This window comes from Lepidothrix coronata, unplaced genomic scaffold (genome assembly GCF_001604755.1).
Source record: "Lepidothrix coronata isolate B3197 unplaced genomic scaffold, Lepidothrix_coronata-1.0 Scaffold271, whole genome shotgun sequence".
Taxonomy (NCBI): domain Eukaryota; kingdom Metazoa; phylum Chordata; class Aves; order Passeriformes; family Pipridae; genus Lepidothrix; species Lepidothrix coronata.
The window spans coordinates 10,148-30,114 of record NW_016690451.1 but is presented as its reverse complement, the minus strand read 5'-3'; the positions used below and the strand labels follow the sequence as shown (position 1 = coordinate 30,114).

The 19,967-nt window shown below is 36.8% G+C and overlaps 1 protein-coding gene across 3 annotated transcripts in view; it reads left to right on the top strand.

The window, feature by feature from the left end:
* The window catches only part of BBS9 (Bardet-Biedl syndrome 9), a 283,426-nt gene extending 264,325 nt beyond the window's left edge, over positions 1–19,101 (top strand). For all 3 annotated transcript variants that reach the window (XM_017836158.1, XM_017836157.1, XM_017836156.1), the window contains one exon: positions 18,392–19,101. In XM_017836158.1, the coding sequence (XP_017691647.1) occupies positions 18,392–18,475 (84 nt within the window). In that variant the 3' untranslated portion in view covers positions 18,476–19,101. The remainder of the gene's footprint in view (positions 1–18,391) is intronic.
* The last annotated feature ends 866 nt before the right edge of the window (positions 19,102–19,967 follow it).

The following is a 19,967-nucleotide window of genomic DNA, read 5'->3' as shown; positions in this document are numbered from 1 at the left end:
GGTGAAAGACTAAATAGCCAAACTGTAGTCAGGAAGTGGTTAGAAACAAAGCAACAGTAGCCTGTTGATTCTCAGCCAGATGACCTGACTGGGGGACCTGGTCCCAGTATCTATGTATATCTAGATTGCTAAGCTGCTGTCTTTAGTTTACAGTCTTGCCTTCTGCAGAGCAGCTGCCAGGAATGGCTGTAGGACTTGAGGCTATGGTAAAAGATGATGAAGATGTGGATGTAACTATGTTCCCGGTATTGTTCTTGGTTTGTTGATGAACATGGTAAAATGATATTCTACTGAAATGTTATGTTTACACTACGAATTCTATTACCTTGGCTCAGCCAGTGTCCCACAGAGAGCTTGCATTGCTCTGTTCCTGTCTGCCATTTAATCTTGCAAGTCTGGCTGAAGGTTATACCACCAGCCACAGCCTTTGGTCACTGTCATCTGTCAGAAGTGACAGTAAACCACCCTTGCTTCAGTAAGAGCATAAAATTGTGGTCTTCACTTTCCCTCTTATGCTCCTGATGCAACTTGGTGCAACTTTATTCCCGTACTACTTGTTTTCCTATATCATGTGCTCAAAAGATATTTTTAGGACACTGAGCAAATGTACAGTTTGTCTTTATCTCTCTACACATTGCTCCTGAGTGCTTTGTAACTTCTACTTTTTTGATAAAGTATGAATCTTTCTTAACAAAAAACTGCCATTGTTACTGTCCTACGACATTGAAGTTGAGGGCTTCTGGGGAAGTACATCTGCCAGTGTCTTCTGCTAAAGAAAACATTAGTGTCCTTCCTAATCAACAGGGACCTTTCTGGTATGAAGTTTCAATGTACGGAGTAGCAAATTTAGTTTAACAGAAGTACTATTATTTTATAAAGAAAATTATCTTGCAGTAGAATGACTTACTGAAGCAAAGCTTTTTGTATAAGTCATCTGGCTTTCTAACATACTTTGAAAATAAGAGAAGTCCACCAGACTATTATATGTCCTGTGGAGACAACTCTGCTGAAACTGCAAAAGCACAGTGTAGTGAGTGTCATTTCTGTCTCCTTCATTCCATAAGTGCTCCCTGACAAATGGGGAAACTGTCCATGTTGGGCATAGTTTGCTCAAATATGTGCAAATAGACTTAATCCTTCTAGTACTGGCAAATTGAACTCGCTATCCAAGCAATGACAATTCCAGTAGACAATGTGTGTTATATTCAAGATTGCTATCTCATAGTTTGTATGTCACTAGACATGAGATTAAGTGCTCTGTAATGTGCATATTACAGCTATTTTTTTACTTCCTCTTGTGTTTTGTTTGATGTAAAGTAGAGATGAACAAAAGCAGATAATGATTTCAGCACCGATGTATTGCACATGTACGTGGCTGGAAGCAGAAGCAAGAAAAATTTGGACCTAGAAATAAAGGAAAATTTTGTACAGAGAAGAATAACTTCCTTACAGATGTGATTCATTCTTCACTTGAAGCTTTTACATCAAAAAGCTCGACTTGAAGTTAAGGACTTGTTGAGTAAATTATTGGGTGAAAGTCTATATTCTCTTATTCCAGGCATCTGACTAGATGGTTGTATTGAGATCGTCATAGTTGAAACCCTTCTGTTCTTTAAAATCTATGAACAGTGAAGGTTGCTGGCACATGTTTTCAGGTTACCATGCTATGTTTTGTTAAGTGATGTGCCCTAGTGAACAGCAACATTCTAAAAGTTGCTCAATAATACCCAGTATTCCTTTAAAATACACAAATTCTGCCCAGTTTAGCTCCAGCAGGTTTTTTGTAGGTCTCTAACAGAGAGTTTCACCAGCACAGAGGTATTCTGTGTTTGGTGTGCGTGTGCCAGGTGCATAACCACATCTTCCTTTCCCCGCTGAGCCATTAAAGAGTCACTTTGGTGATACACTTTAGTGTTGTATGGTAGCAGCTGAAAGAATCCCACATTGTGCTTATGCTTTTGAAGAGGATGACTGTCAACTCGGGGCTTCATCCAGAACTATATGTTAAAAAAAACCAAACCCAAAACCTCATTATTTCCTTTTGAAAACAAGCACCTGTTTTGCAAACCCCTACTGAGAAATTTTTGCTCCATAGATTCCTGTTCTCTCCTTTATTCTGTGTGCAGCAGCCTGCTGAAATTGGTTTCCACCAGTTTTATAGAAATCTCTATGCCTGAAGAGAGGCCCAGGGCCAGAAGGGTGAGCAGGGAGGTTACAGCTCTCCTAGTCACCTCTCAGTGGGCTGGCAGAGCTGTCTGTGCTCAGGACACGTGATGGAGATTCCAGCACTGGCACTTGGTTTGTACATGTGCATGGAGGTAGCTGTAGGGGTCCAGTGTGTTGATCATATCCACCTAGGGCAGAGCTTATGATCCTCATGCTCTGTTCTACAGAAACCTGAGGGTAACATTGGGCACCTCAAATGCGATTTTCGTCCTCATTTCAAATGATGTAGTTCTCAGTACCATCTTTCTACAGAACATTTACTATTAGGATGGAATTTATGAGGTATTGAATTCACCCTGCTTTTAAAATTACGATTGCTCTTTTAACATGTGGCATTTTATAAAGCTGGTGGCATAAATTCTAAGCTTTTTTTTTAAGTTTAATATCAGCCTCTCATTTAGAAGTGCTTCCTTATGGACTGTTTTCCTAGTAGAGTATGTAATTAAATGTCATGGTGTGGGCTTTTGATTTTGAGTGTGTTTTTGGTTCTCAAAAATTTCTCATCTAAAGCTGCTTTTATCAAGGGAAAATCATCAGTATAATTTTTTTCCACTGTGGTGAATTAGTTTACATAAAATTTTTCTCCCCATTTCAGTGAATATCTGAGAGACAGATGGACTGTAGGAAACCAAGCTGAAAATGCGTCTATTGAAGTTATCTGTTGTGTTTGATGTGAGTTTGTGTAAATACGGCCTTACCTCAAAACCACCCTAATTTGTGGTTCTTGCTTGGGAAGAAATTAGTATATGTGAAGGGTAGCTACATGTACTGTGAGGTGAGATGATAGGAGACATGAGTGGCCTTAGCTGGGCAAACCATGGGAGAGGAAGTATATAAATCTGACAGAAATCAGGAGTAGGAATCAGCATAGGAAATGAGACTTTGTCATTTCTGTTATTCTTCATAACTCCAACTTGTTTTCTGGTGACATTGCCACTCTGAAACTTAGTGAAAAGTTCCTTTATTTGCTACATTTCCATGTTTTGATATATCAAATACCAACATTTTCCATAAAGCAAGCATTCCACTTCCAGAAATGAGTTATGGTTACAGAGTATCTATATGTATATGTATTTGTCTAGTACAAGTACTGAAAATCAGACTTAAAAAATTCTGATTCTTTATTCTAGCCTCTTGGTACTTTAGTTTTGTATGCAGATTTCAGAAGTACTGCCTTTGTGAGTTTAGGTGTCAGTTCCACTCTTTGGCAAGTCCGATTTTGAAAAAAAAACCAGCTGTTCTTACAGTCCTAATTTTAGTGTTTAATACCAGCCACCAGTCAAATTTAGAAGATTATTAGGAAAATAGATAATGTGAAGTGGGAAGAATGAAAGACAGCAGAAAGTTACCTGGTCTTTTTAATACTTCCAGCTGTTTTGAGTTGATTTATGGCCTTTATTTTATTTCAACATGTTCTGCAATGAGCAGATTTACCATGTAAGCCTCTGCTTTATCTTCTTTGTTTTTCTTTCTCACTGTTAAAATTCAACATAATGAGATGCAAACTACCCTTTTATCTTCTTCTTACTTTTAAGTTAGCAAAAAATGAATGTGGTAAAAGTTTTGTTAGTAACTTGTTAATCTTTAATGACTGTAAAGGATGATCCTATCTACTGTTTACAGTTTTAAAGAAAGTGGTCTAAGGAGTGTCTTCCAGCTATCAGATCACATATAAATAACAGTGATGGTTCAGAATTTGGCAGAGTGAATGTATGTGTGTATATGATTACCTAATTATATATGATCATGTAGGTATATTGACATCATGGTAATAATCTTCTTTTTAAGTTTTAATCTTAAGTATATTATCCTTTAGGTTTTCATCAGTAACCTAAGGAATTCGAAACAGAGCTGACTTTAGAAAATTTTCTGTTTTCTTATAGATGTCTGTTTGCAGTGTAGAAATTGTACAAGTACAGAACAGTTCTGCTAGGAAAATGAGCTTAGTGTTCTCAGTTTAGTCCAAGTTGGACAACACATTATTTGGCACGATTAAGTGGCCTAGCTTTAAGAGAAGTATGAGACTGAATAAGCATAGAGGTTTTATTATTTGAGTGAACTGAACTGTATGCTTAGAACGATGAGAAACCCTTGTGCTGCATCCCACCTGCTTTCAATTGCACTGCTTTTATAAGCATTGGATTTGCAGTTAAAAAGTCTCCTAGAGAAATGCTGTCCTTTCTCATTGTGAATAGATGAAAGGATGCATACTTCTGCCTTTCACGTACTGGATTTGTGTAGACAAGAAAAGTTGTGTTTTATAGAAACATTGATAAAAGTATTAGTGCCTACATTAAACAGACGACAATTTCCAGAAAACAAATGTGAGATATTTTATATTCAATAGACAAATAATTTTATGTTGTGTATTGCTCTTGTGCCTTGCCTATTGAACAAAACCTACTCTTAAGGGAAAATGCCCTTTTCTTAGTCCAAACCTAATGACTGCTTAGTAAAATGTTACTTTCTGGTGAGGTACCATTCTTAAATTTTACATTCAGTTCCTCTGAATTCTAATGTTAAGAGGGGTGAAATTCAAGCATTAAGGAAGAATTCATTCCAGTCCATGAAAATTGTTAGTTGTCTTGAAAGAATATGACAGAATAGACTGCCAGTAGTGAGCTTCCCTTTCTGGAGGTCTTCAGAAAGAGTCTTGGTTGCCAGTTGGAAAGTATTGGCTCAAAGATAGGATTTAGTCAAAGCCTGACAGAAGTCCTCAATCTGGTGTGTCTGATGCTTTGCTCAGAGGTGGTGAGCATAGTGAGCTGGATTTTCAGATTATGACTGCAAGAAAAGGATGGGATTATTGAATGATGGCCTTACAGTTGACTCATGGGTTGAAGAGGAGCTATTGGATTTCATTTCAAGAGAAAAATGAAAGAGACTTTGTTCTGTATGCAGTTCTGTCTTGGACCTAAAGTTACAATGCATAGGGCATTTTAGATGGCTTGAGCCTAAGCTGAGGTTAAATAAATAAACTGTGAAGTTAAGTGCAGTTATCAACTGCTCAATCCAACAAAAAATAAGGCAGCCCTTTTCATATAGTCTTGGCCTTCTTGGAGGTGCAGGAGGAGGAACTTCAGTATTAAGGGTGTTGAAAATAGCTAGTAAAGCAGAAGCCAATGCTAATAAACAGTTTTGAAAGTACTATGAGTGGTTTAAGCATAGTCTGGATTATTGTTATTACTGTGTTAAATCACAGCAATCAAATAGCCAAGCATCGCTTTGAATGATTAAGTGGAATGACCGTCAATGAAAACCCTTCAGGCTGTATTGCAGACACGGGGATGGGTGTGGTCATGGTCAGTTCTCCCAAACATTACTTTGGATGCTGTTGCAGATACAGAGCAGGGTGTTACATGATATTTTCAGGATCTGGCAGATTTTAGTTTGGTTTGGATATTTTTTATGTATCTTGGCAGGCATGCACATCCCTGCAGCCATACAGCAATCTGCATTAATGGCTGAAGTAACACCTACTGGTGAGGCAAAGTCAATCAGCAACAGGCTGCTGTTGACTCATGGCTTCAGTTGACTCATGATCCCATTGAGCTTTAAGGGTCACTTTTGTTCCCACCCTGAAGCCCAATGCCAGTTCCTGTCATGATTTGATTAAGAAACTAGATGATGTGCTTTGTGGACAAATGAGCAAGAGCCTTTAAGGAAGATATGGTAGAGCCTTGTATTATTACCATCAGTTAAGTAAGTTAATTAAAATTATTTATTCGTGTTTTTGGTACTATACACCCAAGGTTTTAGATAGATTGCACTAGTTGTAGAACTGCAGAAGTTGGAAAAGACTTTTAAGATCCTCAAGTCCAACCATAGAGTTCAGTGTGTCATTGAGTCCAGAGCAGAGCTCAGTGTGTTAAAATGGCACAGAAAGATCTCACAAAGAAAGTGATTTATTTCGAACTGTATTCATACTTTAGAGGACCCCTGGTGGTCTAGTGGTTAGGATGCAGCACTCTCACCGCTGCAGCCCGGGTTCGATTCCCGGTCAGGGTAAAAGTCCCCCGGGCAGATGGAGCTCGTCAGCCCTGTAAAGCCATCCATCTAAGAGAAGGTCATTCTAAACAAACCTACGTCCTGAGACCCTCATTGCCACTGTCCAAGCTTGCTCGGCCCCGGCAGATGAACCTCAGGATTAAAGGGTGGGCTCAGTTCAGCGCATGCTGTGTCTCACCTAAAAAATCCATTGCGCAGGCTCGAAGGGTTAATGACCTTTCCCAAATCTTTGCTCGCGAAGACTGGCCATACACATTCATACTTTATCATATTCCTCATATATTTCTGTCTTTCCCGGAAGAACCTGGAAAAACAGATGAAGCTTGAAATCTGACAATGCCAGATCTGGGCATTGTCATATGAAGGTGGCATCATATGCCATATAAAGGGATTTTTAAATCATATTTAAGAGAAAGAATAAAGGAAGAGAGCATTTTGATCCTGGAATTTGGAAGGTAAAGAAGTATTAGAAGCATTTCTCTGGTGTCATTCAAAACAGTCTTGGCTTGAAAGGGAAGCAGTGTTGCAGCATCTCTGAAGATAAGTATCTCAGTATGATCCAGTTTAGTTTTACAAGCGTGAAGTCATTTAACTTGTCATCCCATGCATGATAGTGATAGATAGGAGAATAGCTCTTTCTCCTTTAAATCTATAACTTGTTAAAATGACTAGCCATCCTTTTCCAAGCTACTGCAGAGGAATTCAGGCTGGCAAAAGGTACAGAATACTTTGGGCAAATACTATTTCTGATGGCACAATTTGAATCCTCCCGTGTGGGTGCAAAAGGTCTGGCTATGTCAAATGTAAGCTATCCAATGGAACCGTCTGTCTTGAGCTGCTTGGTAGTCCTTACAGCAACCCATTAAATTGAGATGCTAATACATGGACCTATTTCAACAGTGCTTCAGTTTTATTGCCTTATGAAAGGCATGAGAGAAGGGTAGGTGCTACTTTAAACAGTGCATTTGAAACTTTGTTACATGTCATTTATGTGTTTTACTGCTTTCTGGTTCATCATCTCTAAATTAAACTTCTCATCTTCATGTACCATTGAAGGAATGGCTTTCACACTTTCAGAATCATGCATTTCTGCTGGCCCATTTCCTTCAGGTGATCATATCTTTGCACCTTTAACTGAAAATACTGTAAGAGTTATGTTTATTTTCATGTTTAGTGTGATTCCATGGGCTGCAAACCATGACTTCATGGATGAGACATTGGAAAACACTCTTCCCTTCCAAGTAAGGGTTAAAACAAAACTCATCTATACCTTATCTCGCACCTCCTTTCAAAACATCTTACATGTTAAGTATATTGCCTTTCTTCCAAAACAATACCTGATTACAGCAACAAGATGTATAAACTGCAAATGCATTGGGAGAAAAGCAATACCATCCAACTTGTTGCAAGATCCTAGCAGAAGCAGATAATGGGCAGGCACAGTGGGACCGTGCCTACATTTTGATAAATCTTCATCTGCTGTATTTATATTTCACTTTTGCTGTAACAGAATGTCTCTCAGTAACATTTCTCTCGCAATAATTTTGCTGAAACTATCACCTTGAGACGTTCCAATGGGGCTTTTGGAGCTCTATGTGAACTTTGATGTAAAGCTCTCCTGCAGTGAGAGATCAGAAATGCCATGTGTATAAGCAGAGACTCCTTTGAGAACACTTTCTTAGGAAACAGATGCTTTTCTGTCTTCAAAGTTTTAAACAAAATTGTATTAAGTTAAATGTAATATAGGATTTAGGTATTTCCTTGAGTGATGTCACCAGATTCTTTTTAGACTTATAACCTTCTACAACAAAACCATATCAACATTACTTGCAAGTTACACGCATAGTAAAATGTAAAATATATATATAAAAATATAAATTTGCTTCTAAATGAACATTGTTATCAAGGAAATCTGAATTTCATACTTCAAGAAAGATCATTTATTTGCATTAACTCATAATATTTAATTGATAATATTATACTACTCATCAGAATAAAAAGAGAAAATTTGTTGGCAGCCTAAAAAACCATATAGTATGAAAATTAGGCTCTACTGCAAGCATTTACATGTTTGAGAATTCCTATAGGACTCCTTAAGTTCCACTGAATTACTTATCCATAAACCACAGTAAGTGTTTACAGTACCTGACCTTAAATCAAGGATTTTATTTTTTTTTACCTATCTGTGGTATACTCTTTAAATATGCTGGGATTTGGCATGTTGTTTTAAAATGTTCCAAGCCACTGATGTTGTTTAAACTTCCTCCAAAACTGGAGAGAGCTGCAGTGATTGATAAATTAAAAGACTGCACAACAAAAGACCTCCTTCTCCCTATATTTCAGTGTATTTTCTGGAAATCATTTGCTGTATTGGATCTTTTGGAGATTGTTTTCTGATTTAGCATGTTTGTCTTTGCTTTCTTAGCTTTGTGCAGGCACTTACCTTATTAGTAAATGAGGAAATAGTCAAAATTAAGTAACTACCAGAATGAAATCATTTGCTCTTCCTAACATTGTTAGTGTCAAATTCTGTGAGAAGCCTGTGATCAAGGAGTTTGTCGTGTTGCACTGTAAATTCATGTTGTTTAGCGGACATGAATTTATTTTGAGCAGTGTCCTTGAAGAAAACAGTAATTTCAACAGTAACCTGTGTTTGTTGTGGGAATCCCTTAGCAGTGACATTTCCTGAAAATTTCTAATACTGAATAGGCTGTCTATAAAAGTTGAGCATGTTTTCCCTAAAGTAACAAAAAAATTATGAAAGCTATATTGGTTTCCTGCAGTCTGACTGTACTTAGTTTTTATTGCTTCCTGAGCCTATGAGAAAATCCATAAGACATTTAAAACTGTTACTTTCATCATTCCAGCCTTAGATGCGGATGTGTTGGCTTTTACTCTCTTTCTGGAGGTGCTAAAAGGCTCAGTCCCACAAAGTGCTGCCCTTCTTCTGGTTCTGCTGATCTTGGTGTGAGCTTGGAGGGCCTAGAGATTTCTAGTTGTTGTTCACCTTTGGGCCATAAGGATCCTTAGTTGGATCATCGAATCTCAGTAGCTTTACAATTTTTGTTGTTAGTACTGAAATTGCCATTATACTTCCTATGGCCAAGATATGCCTGGAAATATTCAGGGGTGTAGCAGGGGGTAACTCTACTCCCATCTGTACGGGACAAGACTGTTAGCAGTGGAAAAGTAGTGGAAATAAGGAAAATTACATTACAGGTCCTTAGTATGTTAAGGTATTAAGACAGTTTAGAATACATATCAGATAAAAAGTACAAACTGCTTTTACACAGTAGTTGGACCATGATCCTTGTGGATCCCTTCCAACTCAGGTTATTCTATGATTATATGATACACTACCCCCCTGAAAAGTCAACCTTTGCATTTCCAAAAACAAAACTTTGGGGAAAGCAGGAAATGGGACCAAAAAACCTCAAGACAACAACAAAAAAAAAAACCAGATACAGATTTTTGTGAGCAATAGAAAGGAGTTAAGTGACCATTTAGAAAACACTTCATCTGCTACTTTAGTACAGGCTCTTTTTATATTGTTCTTTTGCTTTTAAGCCAATGTTGAGACTTATCAAAAGATTGCACTAGGGAGAAACTTCTTAAAGCATTTTCCTCATATACTGTAGCTTAAAAAGAATGTGTGAAATTCAAGATTGGAAAGTATTATACAAAAGTATTTTTTTCCTTTGTTTTTTTTAAATACATTTTCCCCCAAAACTTGCTTCTCTACCAAAGTCTTTTTTCCCACAAGACTGTAAAGGAAAAATGACATCAAATGGTAAAATCCTGTTGTATGTTATTTCCAGAAGATCCATGGAAATCTTGAATATGATTTTATCATTTGCACTGTAATGTTCCATTTTAACTAGGAGCAACATACTGAAGAGTATTCAGTTGCTGAGTACTTGACAGTAAGCAAAAGCTGATGTTTCTGTGAATATTACAAAACACTTAGGAATTTGTAGCACCTCAGATTTGTTGTACGATAATAGAAGTTAGAAATGGAAAACTCTTATTATATCAGCTTGACATCTCCCTGACACCACCAGATTGTTGTCTTCATTGTGGTACTAATTTGCAAATGTCATAAGCCATGTGGCTTCCACCAGTCCCCTTGGGAGAATACATGGCATTCAAGCAGCCTTGAATATTCCTTTCCTTGACTTCATCTTCTTGATCCTCTTTCATATCTCTTCATTGTACTGAAAAATTCCTGATGTTGCTTGCCTTTAGCTATTTTGTTTCTCTCCCTCTCCTCTTTTCTGTTTTCCACAAAGTCACACAATTATTTATGCTGTTCTTTTTGGAATTTCTTCTATTTTATTACATCTTTCTGGTACCGAGGAGCCATGGGCTTATGTGTACTGTAGGCTATAATGAACACTTTGGAAATCTCTACTGGAGAAACTGATGTTTGTGTATGAAGGTACTGAATTGTTATGTGGCCATACGAGATAAACTCGCACAAGAAGCACAGCACAGGCCCTAAATACAAGTCTGTATCAGATTCTTTATCCATAAAAAGCTGGTTTTTTTTCCCCCTATAAACTTATTATGCTTTTTATTCTATGTTTTACTGAAGATGGTATTGGATAAAGCTGCCTATATTTTGCATGGATGTATTGTAGATAAATTTGTTGAAAGCGTCATTCTAGCAGTTATATCATGCATATTAAAGGAATAACTGCATTATTTTGACTTAAGTTACAGGTACACAGTATCAAGAGTAGAGGTGTGTGAATAACTAGTAGTTTGGGATTTTTTTTTTAGGTTCTGACTTGAAGGAAAAAAGTTGGAAAATTTGTTATTTTGGGACAATCTTCAATGATTTCTTCAGGTTCTTTATTTTTCTCCTCAAATGGAGGATTTCACTTAGACTTCATATCTGCTAACTTATTTTTTAAAAAAAACCCCAGCATTATATTCAAGGAAATTTATTTGCAATACTTCAGTGGGAAATGAAAATTCAAAGGATTTAGAGAATGTCAAAAATGCTGTAATTATTTACTTTTTTTTTTTTTAGTCAAATTGATCTGCCACGTTGGGAAGAAATTTGACCTCTGAATTTGACTGCTTTATTTTACCTGTATTTACATATTTCTAATGAAAATAATCTCATCTGAAAAGTTTGCTTGGTATTAGCTAAAATTATGTAGATGAGGAATGCTTGAACTTACACTAACAGGGAGGTTGTAGGTCTTCAGATGTCAATTACGAGCCACAGCCAACCTCTAGGAGTAGAAGTTGACTGTAATATATATATTGTATCCGTGAAGGATCTTAGATCTTCCTGCAGGCAAACACTGGATGGTTGTTTCCCCAGAGTGGGATTCACTGCCATTCATATGAAAATGGTGGAAAATCTTGCCCTAAAGCTAACCTACCCCTGGAGTTTTGCCTATCTGGCATGGTGATTGAAGATAAAGGATTTGTTAATAGTCAGCTGGCTGGTCATCTGTCTGGGATGTCAACAAAACAGCACAAGGAATCAAGCAGGCAAAAGACTGACTACTATGGCATTACTTCTCCCCAGGAAAAAGAGAAGAGTTACCTCCACACAAAAAAAGACCCTGTCTTTAATACATTATAATCTGTCTAATCTCAATATACATGGTCCAATTTTTTTTTTTCTGACAGCAAATTATTAAAGGCCCAACATTTCTGAAAGGCTTAATAGGATTATGGGTTGCAGTGAATGAGATGATATAGGCATGACGAAGAATAAATTGAAGCACTGGCATTTGTGTGGCCATAATTAATTAAGTTTTAGATTTGTATTGTGCATATTTGCCTTAGAAGCCACTGAATTAATTTACCACCCTAACAAAGGCTGATAGCTAATTAGAAAGAAGGGAGGTTTGGTCACTGAAAAGCAAACTAATTTTTAGGGATTTACTTCCTGGAAAGAAATATTTGTTCCAGCTCAAATGTGTAATTTGTGACTTCTTGTGGTCATCTCTAAATGAAAACAACCATTTCTCAAAAACTTTGCAAGCTTTCCTAGAAAAATGTCTAGGATTTGGTAGGTGACTGTGATAAGCCAGATATTCAGAGAAAATAAGCATTTTTTCCTCCAAAATTTTGGCTTCATTGAAATTACACTTCCTACGGTAATGATCAATGACATCATTTTAGGTAGGCAACTGCTTTTTAAACAGCCTGTCATCCTCCAACCATATTCCATTTTCTCTATAATAATTTTTTGATTTTTTTTTTTTTTGGTTCCTAAACGGAACTTAAAACACTGTTATTAGAGTGCTGCTTACAGAGCTCTACATTGCTTCAAACTAACTAGCATCCCATTCCTCTTTTTCTCCTTAATATCTCTATATGTAAGCTAGATTTGGTATCTTGGCAACTCCTTGTTTCTTAGGCAATGTGTTTATTCCAGCTGTTTGTGTACGGGGAGTATGTGTGCATGTGCAAATTGTGTTTATAGTGTGTGTGTGTGTGACTGGGGTCAGTAGAAGAAGCAGCTGTGTGCTTTGGGAAATTTTGGTCATCTCACTGGACATCTTTCCTGATGTTCAAATTTGATGACTTTATATTAGAAACGTTTCATATGTCTTGTGCATTTTCCAAATAGGAATCAGGAGAAAGACCTAAAGAAAGTATAGATTGCTATTGAGGGCTAATGCCTAGAGGCATGAATGCACAAGAACTTGTTTAAAAAGTTGTTTAAAAGGTAATTAAAAAACCTCTGTGTAGACACTTGGTAAATGTTGCCTTTGTCATTGTTATCTCCTTATTAACTCCATTGTGTTACAAGGCTTCTACAGTCACTAGTAAGTCAGAATGACAAAAGGAAGATTTTAGCAAGGTTTTTGTAAGTTTTGTGGGAATAGACCCTCCTCTTTCCCCAAGGTTAGAGCTGCCCCTTCTACCCTGTTATTTTGTGGCAGTTAGAAATTTAGCAGTTGATAGCTTCATATAGGTTGGGTTTGTCATGTTAGTCACAGTTAGCAGGGGGCATGTTTAGAGTGATGGAAATGATTGTTTCACATTATCCATCCTGTGATGTATATGGTCCCCTAGGACAAAGCAAAGTTTACTGAATGAAGTCCTTTCTCTCAGTCCCATTACTTCCTAAATGAAAAACAAATTTATTTGTTTTACACAATTCTTTAGTGAATGAGTCAGTCCATGCTTCCCGCTCATTCAGCTACCATCACTCCACTTTCAGATACAAAAATCTGAGCATTTTAAAATTATGTTTGCAGGGATCAGTGACTCATTGGTGACTTGGGGAGGCAATGGAGAGGCTCACTCTCAGTTTATTAGCCTATAAAAAGTGATACAGAATACCAGTCAAGTCCTGTTTCTCTCTTTTAGGCAGTGTAGGAAAGTTTGTAGCTTGTCCATTGTGGTGATCAATCTTCTGCACTGCACTGAAGTTAATGATTTTACACTAATCCATTCTGCACTCCAGCTAAACTGGGTTAGTTTGTTTGGAATAAGCAATACACTGTTACTTTCTTAGACTTCTGAAAACCCCTTTGGATTGTGTTCATGGAATGAAGATTAAATACTAAGAAAAAGGAAGCTGTATACATTTCCTCAAGCAATTTATAATGATAAAGAAAATTATTAGCAGTGAGTAAATGGGCATTCTTAAAAAGAGAATTATGATTTTCAGAAATATGTCTTGAAGGTGCTGGGAAAGATCTGTCATCTTTTGTTAACAAAAAATCAAAAAGCTATTAACTTTGGTCATTTGGAACATTTAGTTCTGGATCCAAAATTTTATGAAAAACAGTTACTATTAAGCAGTAGTTTGTTCTAAAGCTGTTTTATGGCAGGTCTAGACATAGCAATACTAACCATTAGGCCATGAGATGGGGTGGTTTTTTTTCCTCTTTTAGGTGGGAATAGCTGAAGAACAGGGTGCCTCCCTTCTCTAACTTAATCTGAACTCAAAATAACTTTTGTCTTGTTATAACAGCCCTTTTTCTGAGTCACTGTATGAAAAAGAGACTGGAAGTATTGGATATTGCAGATCAAACACTTCAAAGCCAACTTTGACTTAGTTTTATGCATGCTTTAGAGTAGACTAATGTACAATAGTATCCAGGAAACTCAGCCAGTAATTCATATGAGTCCAAAATGTTCTCCTTAGGATGAATCATAGCAGCATAAATGATAGGATTGGAGAAGATCCTTTAGGTCATCCAATTCAAAACCTGTGTATCTTCCTTTTCACTAATCCCCACTAGATTTCGTCTACCCTGTTTCTGCAATCTTCTCATATCCTTGACTCAGCCACTTCCCTGGGTAGTTTTTTCCATTGCCTGATTGTTTAACCTGAGCATTTTTAAACCTTACACCATCATGCTTAGTGTGAACAATTTATGATTACAGAAAATGATCCTTTCTCCTCCCTTCTGCCACCATGATCAAATACCATCTCTCCCTTTAAATATGTCATTGTTTGTGTTTTCTTTTTTTCCCCTCTAACTACATGAATAATAATTCCAGGAAAGTTGGGGTTTTTCAGCTGTCTTTGGTGCTTCTGTCACGGTAACTGATTTTCTTTGAACTTTTGGTTTTCAAGGCTCAAAAGTACATTCTGATCTACAAATGAACTTTCTGTGACTCAATGATATGTGTGTATTAATCATGCTTTTCAAGAGGCAAATTAACATGACTGAGGTATTCTGTGTCTTTGTTTGTAGGATCTGATTTCTGAGGGTGCTGATGTCCTCTGATTAACAAATACACAAAATTTGAGGGATTTAAGTGACCGTTTTGATGTCAGATGTACTTAATACCATGTTACTAATCAGGTTATTAATTTAAGCATGTATTTGGACTCTGTTTTGAAAAATGACCTCCAAACTTTCTTGGAGTTGCATGGAGTTGCCTACTGCAGAGTTAAAATTTATCATGATTATTTCCAAAAGCAGCTTCCCAGTTTGTAGCTGTGCTGATAAATAGAGATATAAACCTTTTAATATATATTTTTTTAAGTGTGTGTGCTCAGACCAGTGTTATTCTGATAGTATTTTTGGATGAACTATAAAATGAAACATTGAGAACTTTATAACGGGGGACATGAAGATGAAAGGAAGCTCTTTTTTTCCCTGATGAAATGAGGGAATGCAGAATTTGTTATTTTTACCCTGTATTTTTTAGGATCTGCCTAAGCTTGTCAGAGTATGCTGATGAGAAACCTCTCTGATGTTAATTATCTCATCTGCTATAATGTAGCATGTGCCAGTTTGATCAATGTGACATTTATGTTTTTCTCCTAGATGACTAATAAATATTTCATGTTGAAAAAATACAGGGTAGAGGTGGGAAGGCTGGTTATTGCAAGCCATGTTTTTATGATTCTATGCTGCCTCCCATTTTGGAGTTGCACAATAAAAATAGCTGCATTCTGTGCCTCACCTGTCAGCTCACCTCTCCCACAGTTTACACATGTAGTTCTTTGATCCATGCCGAAGTATTCCAGGTTCCCTATAGCCATATATAATGCTGTTGGGCAAACTTTTGCAAACCTGAGGTAAATCCCACTATATAACTTCACTTCTGCCAGTCCACAATTACAGTTAATGCATTAAGTTTAGTGGATCCAGCATGTTTCATGAGCTTGAAAGTAACCATTCACATGGTTCATTTTGATATGGCAGTTTGTAGAAATAGACACAAGGGTCATTTGTAAGAAATTGATGTCATGGAAGTAACTGATTTTGAAAGCAGGATCTTGGGCACTAATTTTTTGGCTCAAATAAATTTTTTTTTACATTATAAATTTATAATTACATTTTAATTTTTAATATGCCATGTTTTCAGCCCAATAAAGGAAAAGATGCATTAGGATATTAAAAGCTTTTCATGAAGCTTTTTTCCCCGTGATATTTTTTTAAACCTCCCTTTCTTATTTTCTGTTCTGTTATGCTTCTTAGAGGTCCTCTAGCCAGCCAGTTCTTAAAGGCAGGGAGGCTGAGAGCACTGTGCAGTGGCAGTATCCTGTCTTAAGTCTGCAATGCTAATGCACAGATTAGTAGACTCTTGATCTCTGGTAAATCTGCAGTCATTCTCTTCAGGTACAAAGAGCTGACCATAATCATAACTTCTTTTTTCTGTTTCTCATCTGGACTATGTGCGAGTCCAGCTTTTACAAGAGTGTGCAGCAGCCATTTTCATAATTCTTTTACTCTTTTCCTTGATTGTGGTGGGAAAGTAAGATATTCTCTGGTAGTTTTTTAATGCAGAGCTGTAAACAGCTGCAGATGTGATCTCAACAAAGCTATGTAATCAGGAACAGTATTAACTGTGAGTTTAGCAGTGCTTTCTACACTGCATTGAGCTACATGGGGTATTTTACTGCAAATACATGTCTTAAACAACTTTTTCCTCTGTGCTACTTCTGGAGGGCTTTTCTCATGAACTATCTGTGTTTAATTTTGTTATTTCCACAATGTATTTCAAGTGGCATATCCTTTTATCTTCTCTCAGATCTGTTAATTTCTTAGTCCTAGAGCGCTGTTTCCTTCTCCTCCTCAGCTTTTGAAGCTCATCTTGGTTTCTTATAATCCACAAATTTCATTATCATGCTACCTACCTCCTTCCCCATGATCATTAATGAAACAAGACGGGACCTGCTGCTGGTCCCTTTGGTATCCCAGCGTGTGCTATGTGATAAGAGTTTTGAACAAAAGAACTGCCTTTTGAGGGCTGACCTTTGGAAAGCCAAGTCAGCTCTTAACGTGGTATTTTTAATTGTCCTTAAAAAAAAAAAAGTAGAAACTTCAGTAAGGGGAACGTCTTAGCCCCTTGGGGCCTTGGGCTTCCAGCTGTTGCTGAAATTTTACTGCTTTAGTCTTTTGTATCTCAAGGCTTGAGATAACATTTGTTCAGTTTAGTACCATCACCCATGAAAACCACTGTAAATACTAAAATTCCCAAGCATCAAAAACATCGGAAGTGTAAAAACTGGAAAAGAAATGTAGATGGTTTTGATCATGTGGAATAGAACAGATGTAAATGAAAGCATAATTTTTTATAATTATGCAGGTTGTTTGTGCTAAATTCTGTGTGAACATTATTGTGAAAGCAATTAGGCTGACAGGTGACTGATGGCTTGAGTTAGAACACCTGGATGCTCAAATTTTATTCTACTGACCTGCTGGATCATTTTGCTAGGTGTGTGGGGATTTCAGCCTTCTTCAGAGATGGCTCATAAGGAAAAAAAAAAGATACCAAAACAAACCTCATAAAATCTGTGTGTAATTTTTATTATTGTCCATATATCATTTGGAGATTATTCCAATTTATTTTAGATTGCTTTATATTAATTAGAAAAGGATTTAAGTTGAATCGTTTTCAACCTAAAGTAGGTGTGGATATGTAAGAATCTGATGGGTGAAATAATCACTTTTAATTTAAGTCATGAAAATATGTGTGTATACAAATTTGTGTGATTATCCACTGTTCTTTTTCTCCCTAGATATTCCAAGCCATTTTTATGAGTTTCTATACCCTTTTCAAATTCTGTCAGGTTAATTATTGCAAATATTATTATCCTATTCAAGACTGATTAATCTCTTGAACTAACATTTAAAAATAGGAAACTCATTCTCTTGGCTTAAGGCAAAAGTTATCTTCAGTACAAGATTTTGGCTTTTTTCCCCTTCCCCAAGCTAAAACTCATGTATATATATACATACATATATATATATGTGTACATATACATATATATACACAAAGTGTATTCTTACTAATGAGTTTATGGAGTCAATTTTCTATTGTTTTGCAATTTGTATTATGAGTTCTACCCAGAAAAAGGGACAGGAAAAATGCAAGGAGGTTGGAGTAACTGTGTCTCAGATCATATGCCCAGTTGTTCTGTCATTTTTTCCTGATGCAAAAGTAATTTATGATTTTATAACTTGGACTGTTATCATCTATGATATGTATAAAAGAGCTGATGTGAAATCGCCTTTTTTGTCTCAAGTTTTCGTATTTTCTGAACTTGTGAGTGCTTGAATTTGCAAGTTATGCGTTTTTATCCTGTTTTGCGTGTAATAAATTGTTTCCTCCAGCTATAACCAAGGCTTTCACAAACTGATGGAATCAACAATATAGTGCATGTAATTGCCAAGTACACTGAATTTTTAAGCATCTTCTTTCTGCTTTACAGGTTTGTCTGAGGATGCAGCAGAGGAAGCAAAAAGCCATGAAACCTGAAGACAACCCTCAGGAGGAATTTCTATCTGATGTCTGATGCATTTATAATGCAGTAGTACTGATACATTTTAATCTGTACTGATTGCAGTTTCCAGGAGAGGACTGTGCTAATTTATTAAAAAAAAACCCCAAGCAAGTTACATTCTAATAATTTTGGTTGGGTCTCCCTTAACAACTACTAGCATCCTTTCTGTGAGCAAAGTTTAAGCACTTACCCAACTGTTGTAGGGGTGTTGTGTTGTATTTTACAATATATCATCCCTTTCTGAGGATTCAGTTGATTGATCAAAGACTGTTTACACATAGTTAAAAGCAGCCTTTGTTTCAGGATATGTTTTATCTTTTTAAAAAAGATATTCTGAACTGCACCTCCCTTTGAGATTATATTAACATTTGTTATATCACAGTTTTGACAAAAGATAACTATCTCGTTTCCTCTTGTACTAACGTTCACAATTCCAGACAGCTGAATTCACTACCAGAAGAAAAACTGGTAATCCATCAACTCTTTTTCTCCTCTCTCATTGCTTATACAGACTCCTGCTCTCTAGAGATATAGAGTAAAATATGGTTACTGGACATAAAGGGCAAACCCTTTTGCCATTAACTATGTCACTATGAATGGGAATAAAGTTTACACTGTAAGTACGTTGAACACAGCAACACATGGATCTTTTTATGGTTACCTGTGTTTTTCTTGTCAATCAGTCTGTTCTAGTTATGGGCAAGATTTTCAAAAGTAACTAACAATTTTTGAGTGCCTTAATTTTTATTAGTCTGGTTGGAGGATGCTTTGAGTGCTGTGTATTTAGAAAGTGGTGAGTATTCGCCCTCTGAAGGTCAGATCCACGCAAGGTACTTCAAATGGAACGCCCAGCAACTGAGGCAAACTTTGAGAGGACCTTGGCCTAGAGTTTGAAAGAGTCAGGCTCGTGTCCGGATTTCTGAGACCGAGTTAAGATATTACTAAAATGTACTTGGAAATGAAAATAACTGAGACCTGGGTCAAATGTATAAACAGCATTTGAATGAGCCCTCTTCTGACTGTTGCTGGTTCATACCAAAATACAAGTTGGCAGTCTCTTGGATGGCAGATAGAAAATGCACTGATAGTCTAAGTTTAGTTTCTGGTAGATGCGATTGTCTGAGCCATCTCCACAGTCCATGCTCCTGTTGATCTCCTCAATAGGGATTCACCAACTCCTGTTCTAGCTGTAGAATAGGCCCCTCCAACTCACTTTTGTTTTAGAAGAGATTGTGACAGTTGCTGTGGTCGATGCTAGCTTGATTTGTGGACAATAAGGAGACACTGTTTTTTCAGGATGTCTTAAGCCATCAACCTTCATCCTCTCCATATCTACTTTCAACTTCTTTGCATCCACCCCTGAAACAAAACCAGCTTTGCACTACTTGTGTATTTACTGCTTAACCCTCTGGTCCTACTCTAGTTCAGTAAACATGATATAACTGTTTCAAGGAGCTTTTTTAACATGTTAGCTATTAAATAGGGCTCAGTAGCCAGGGAACTG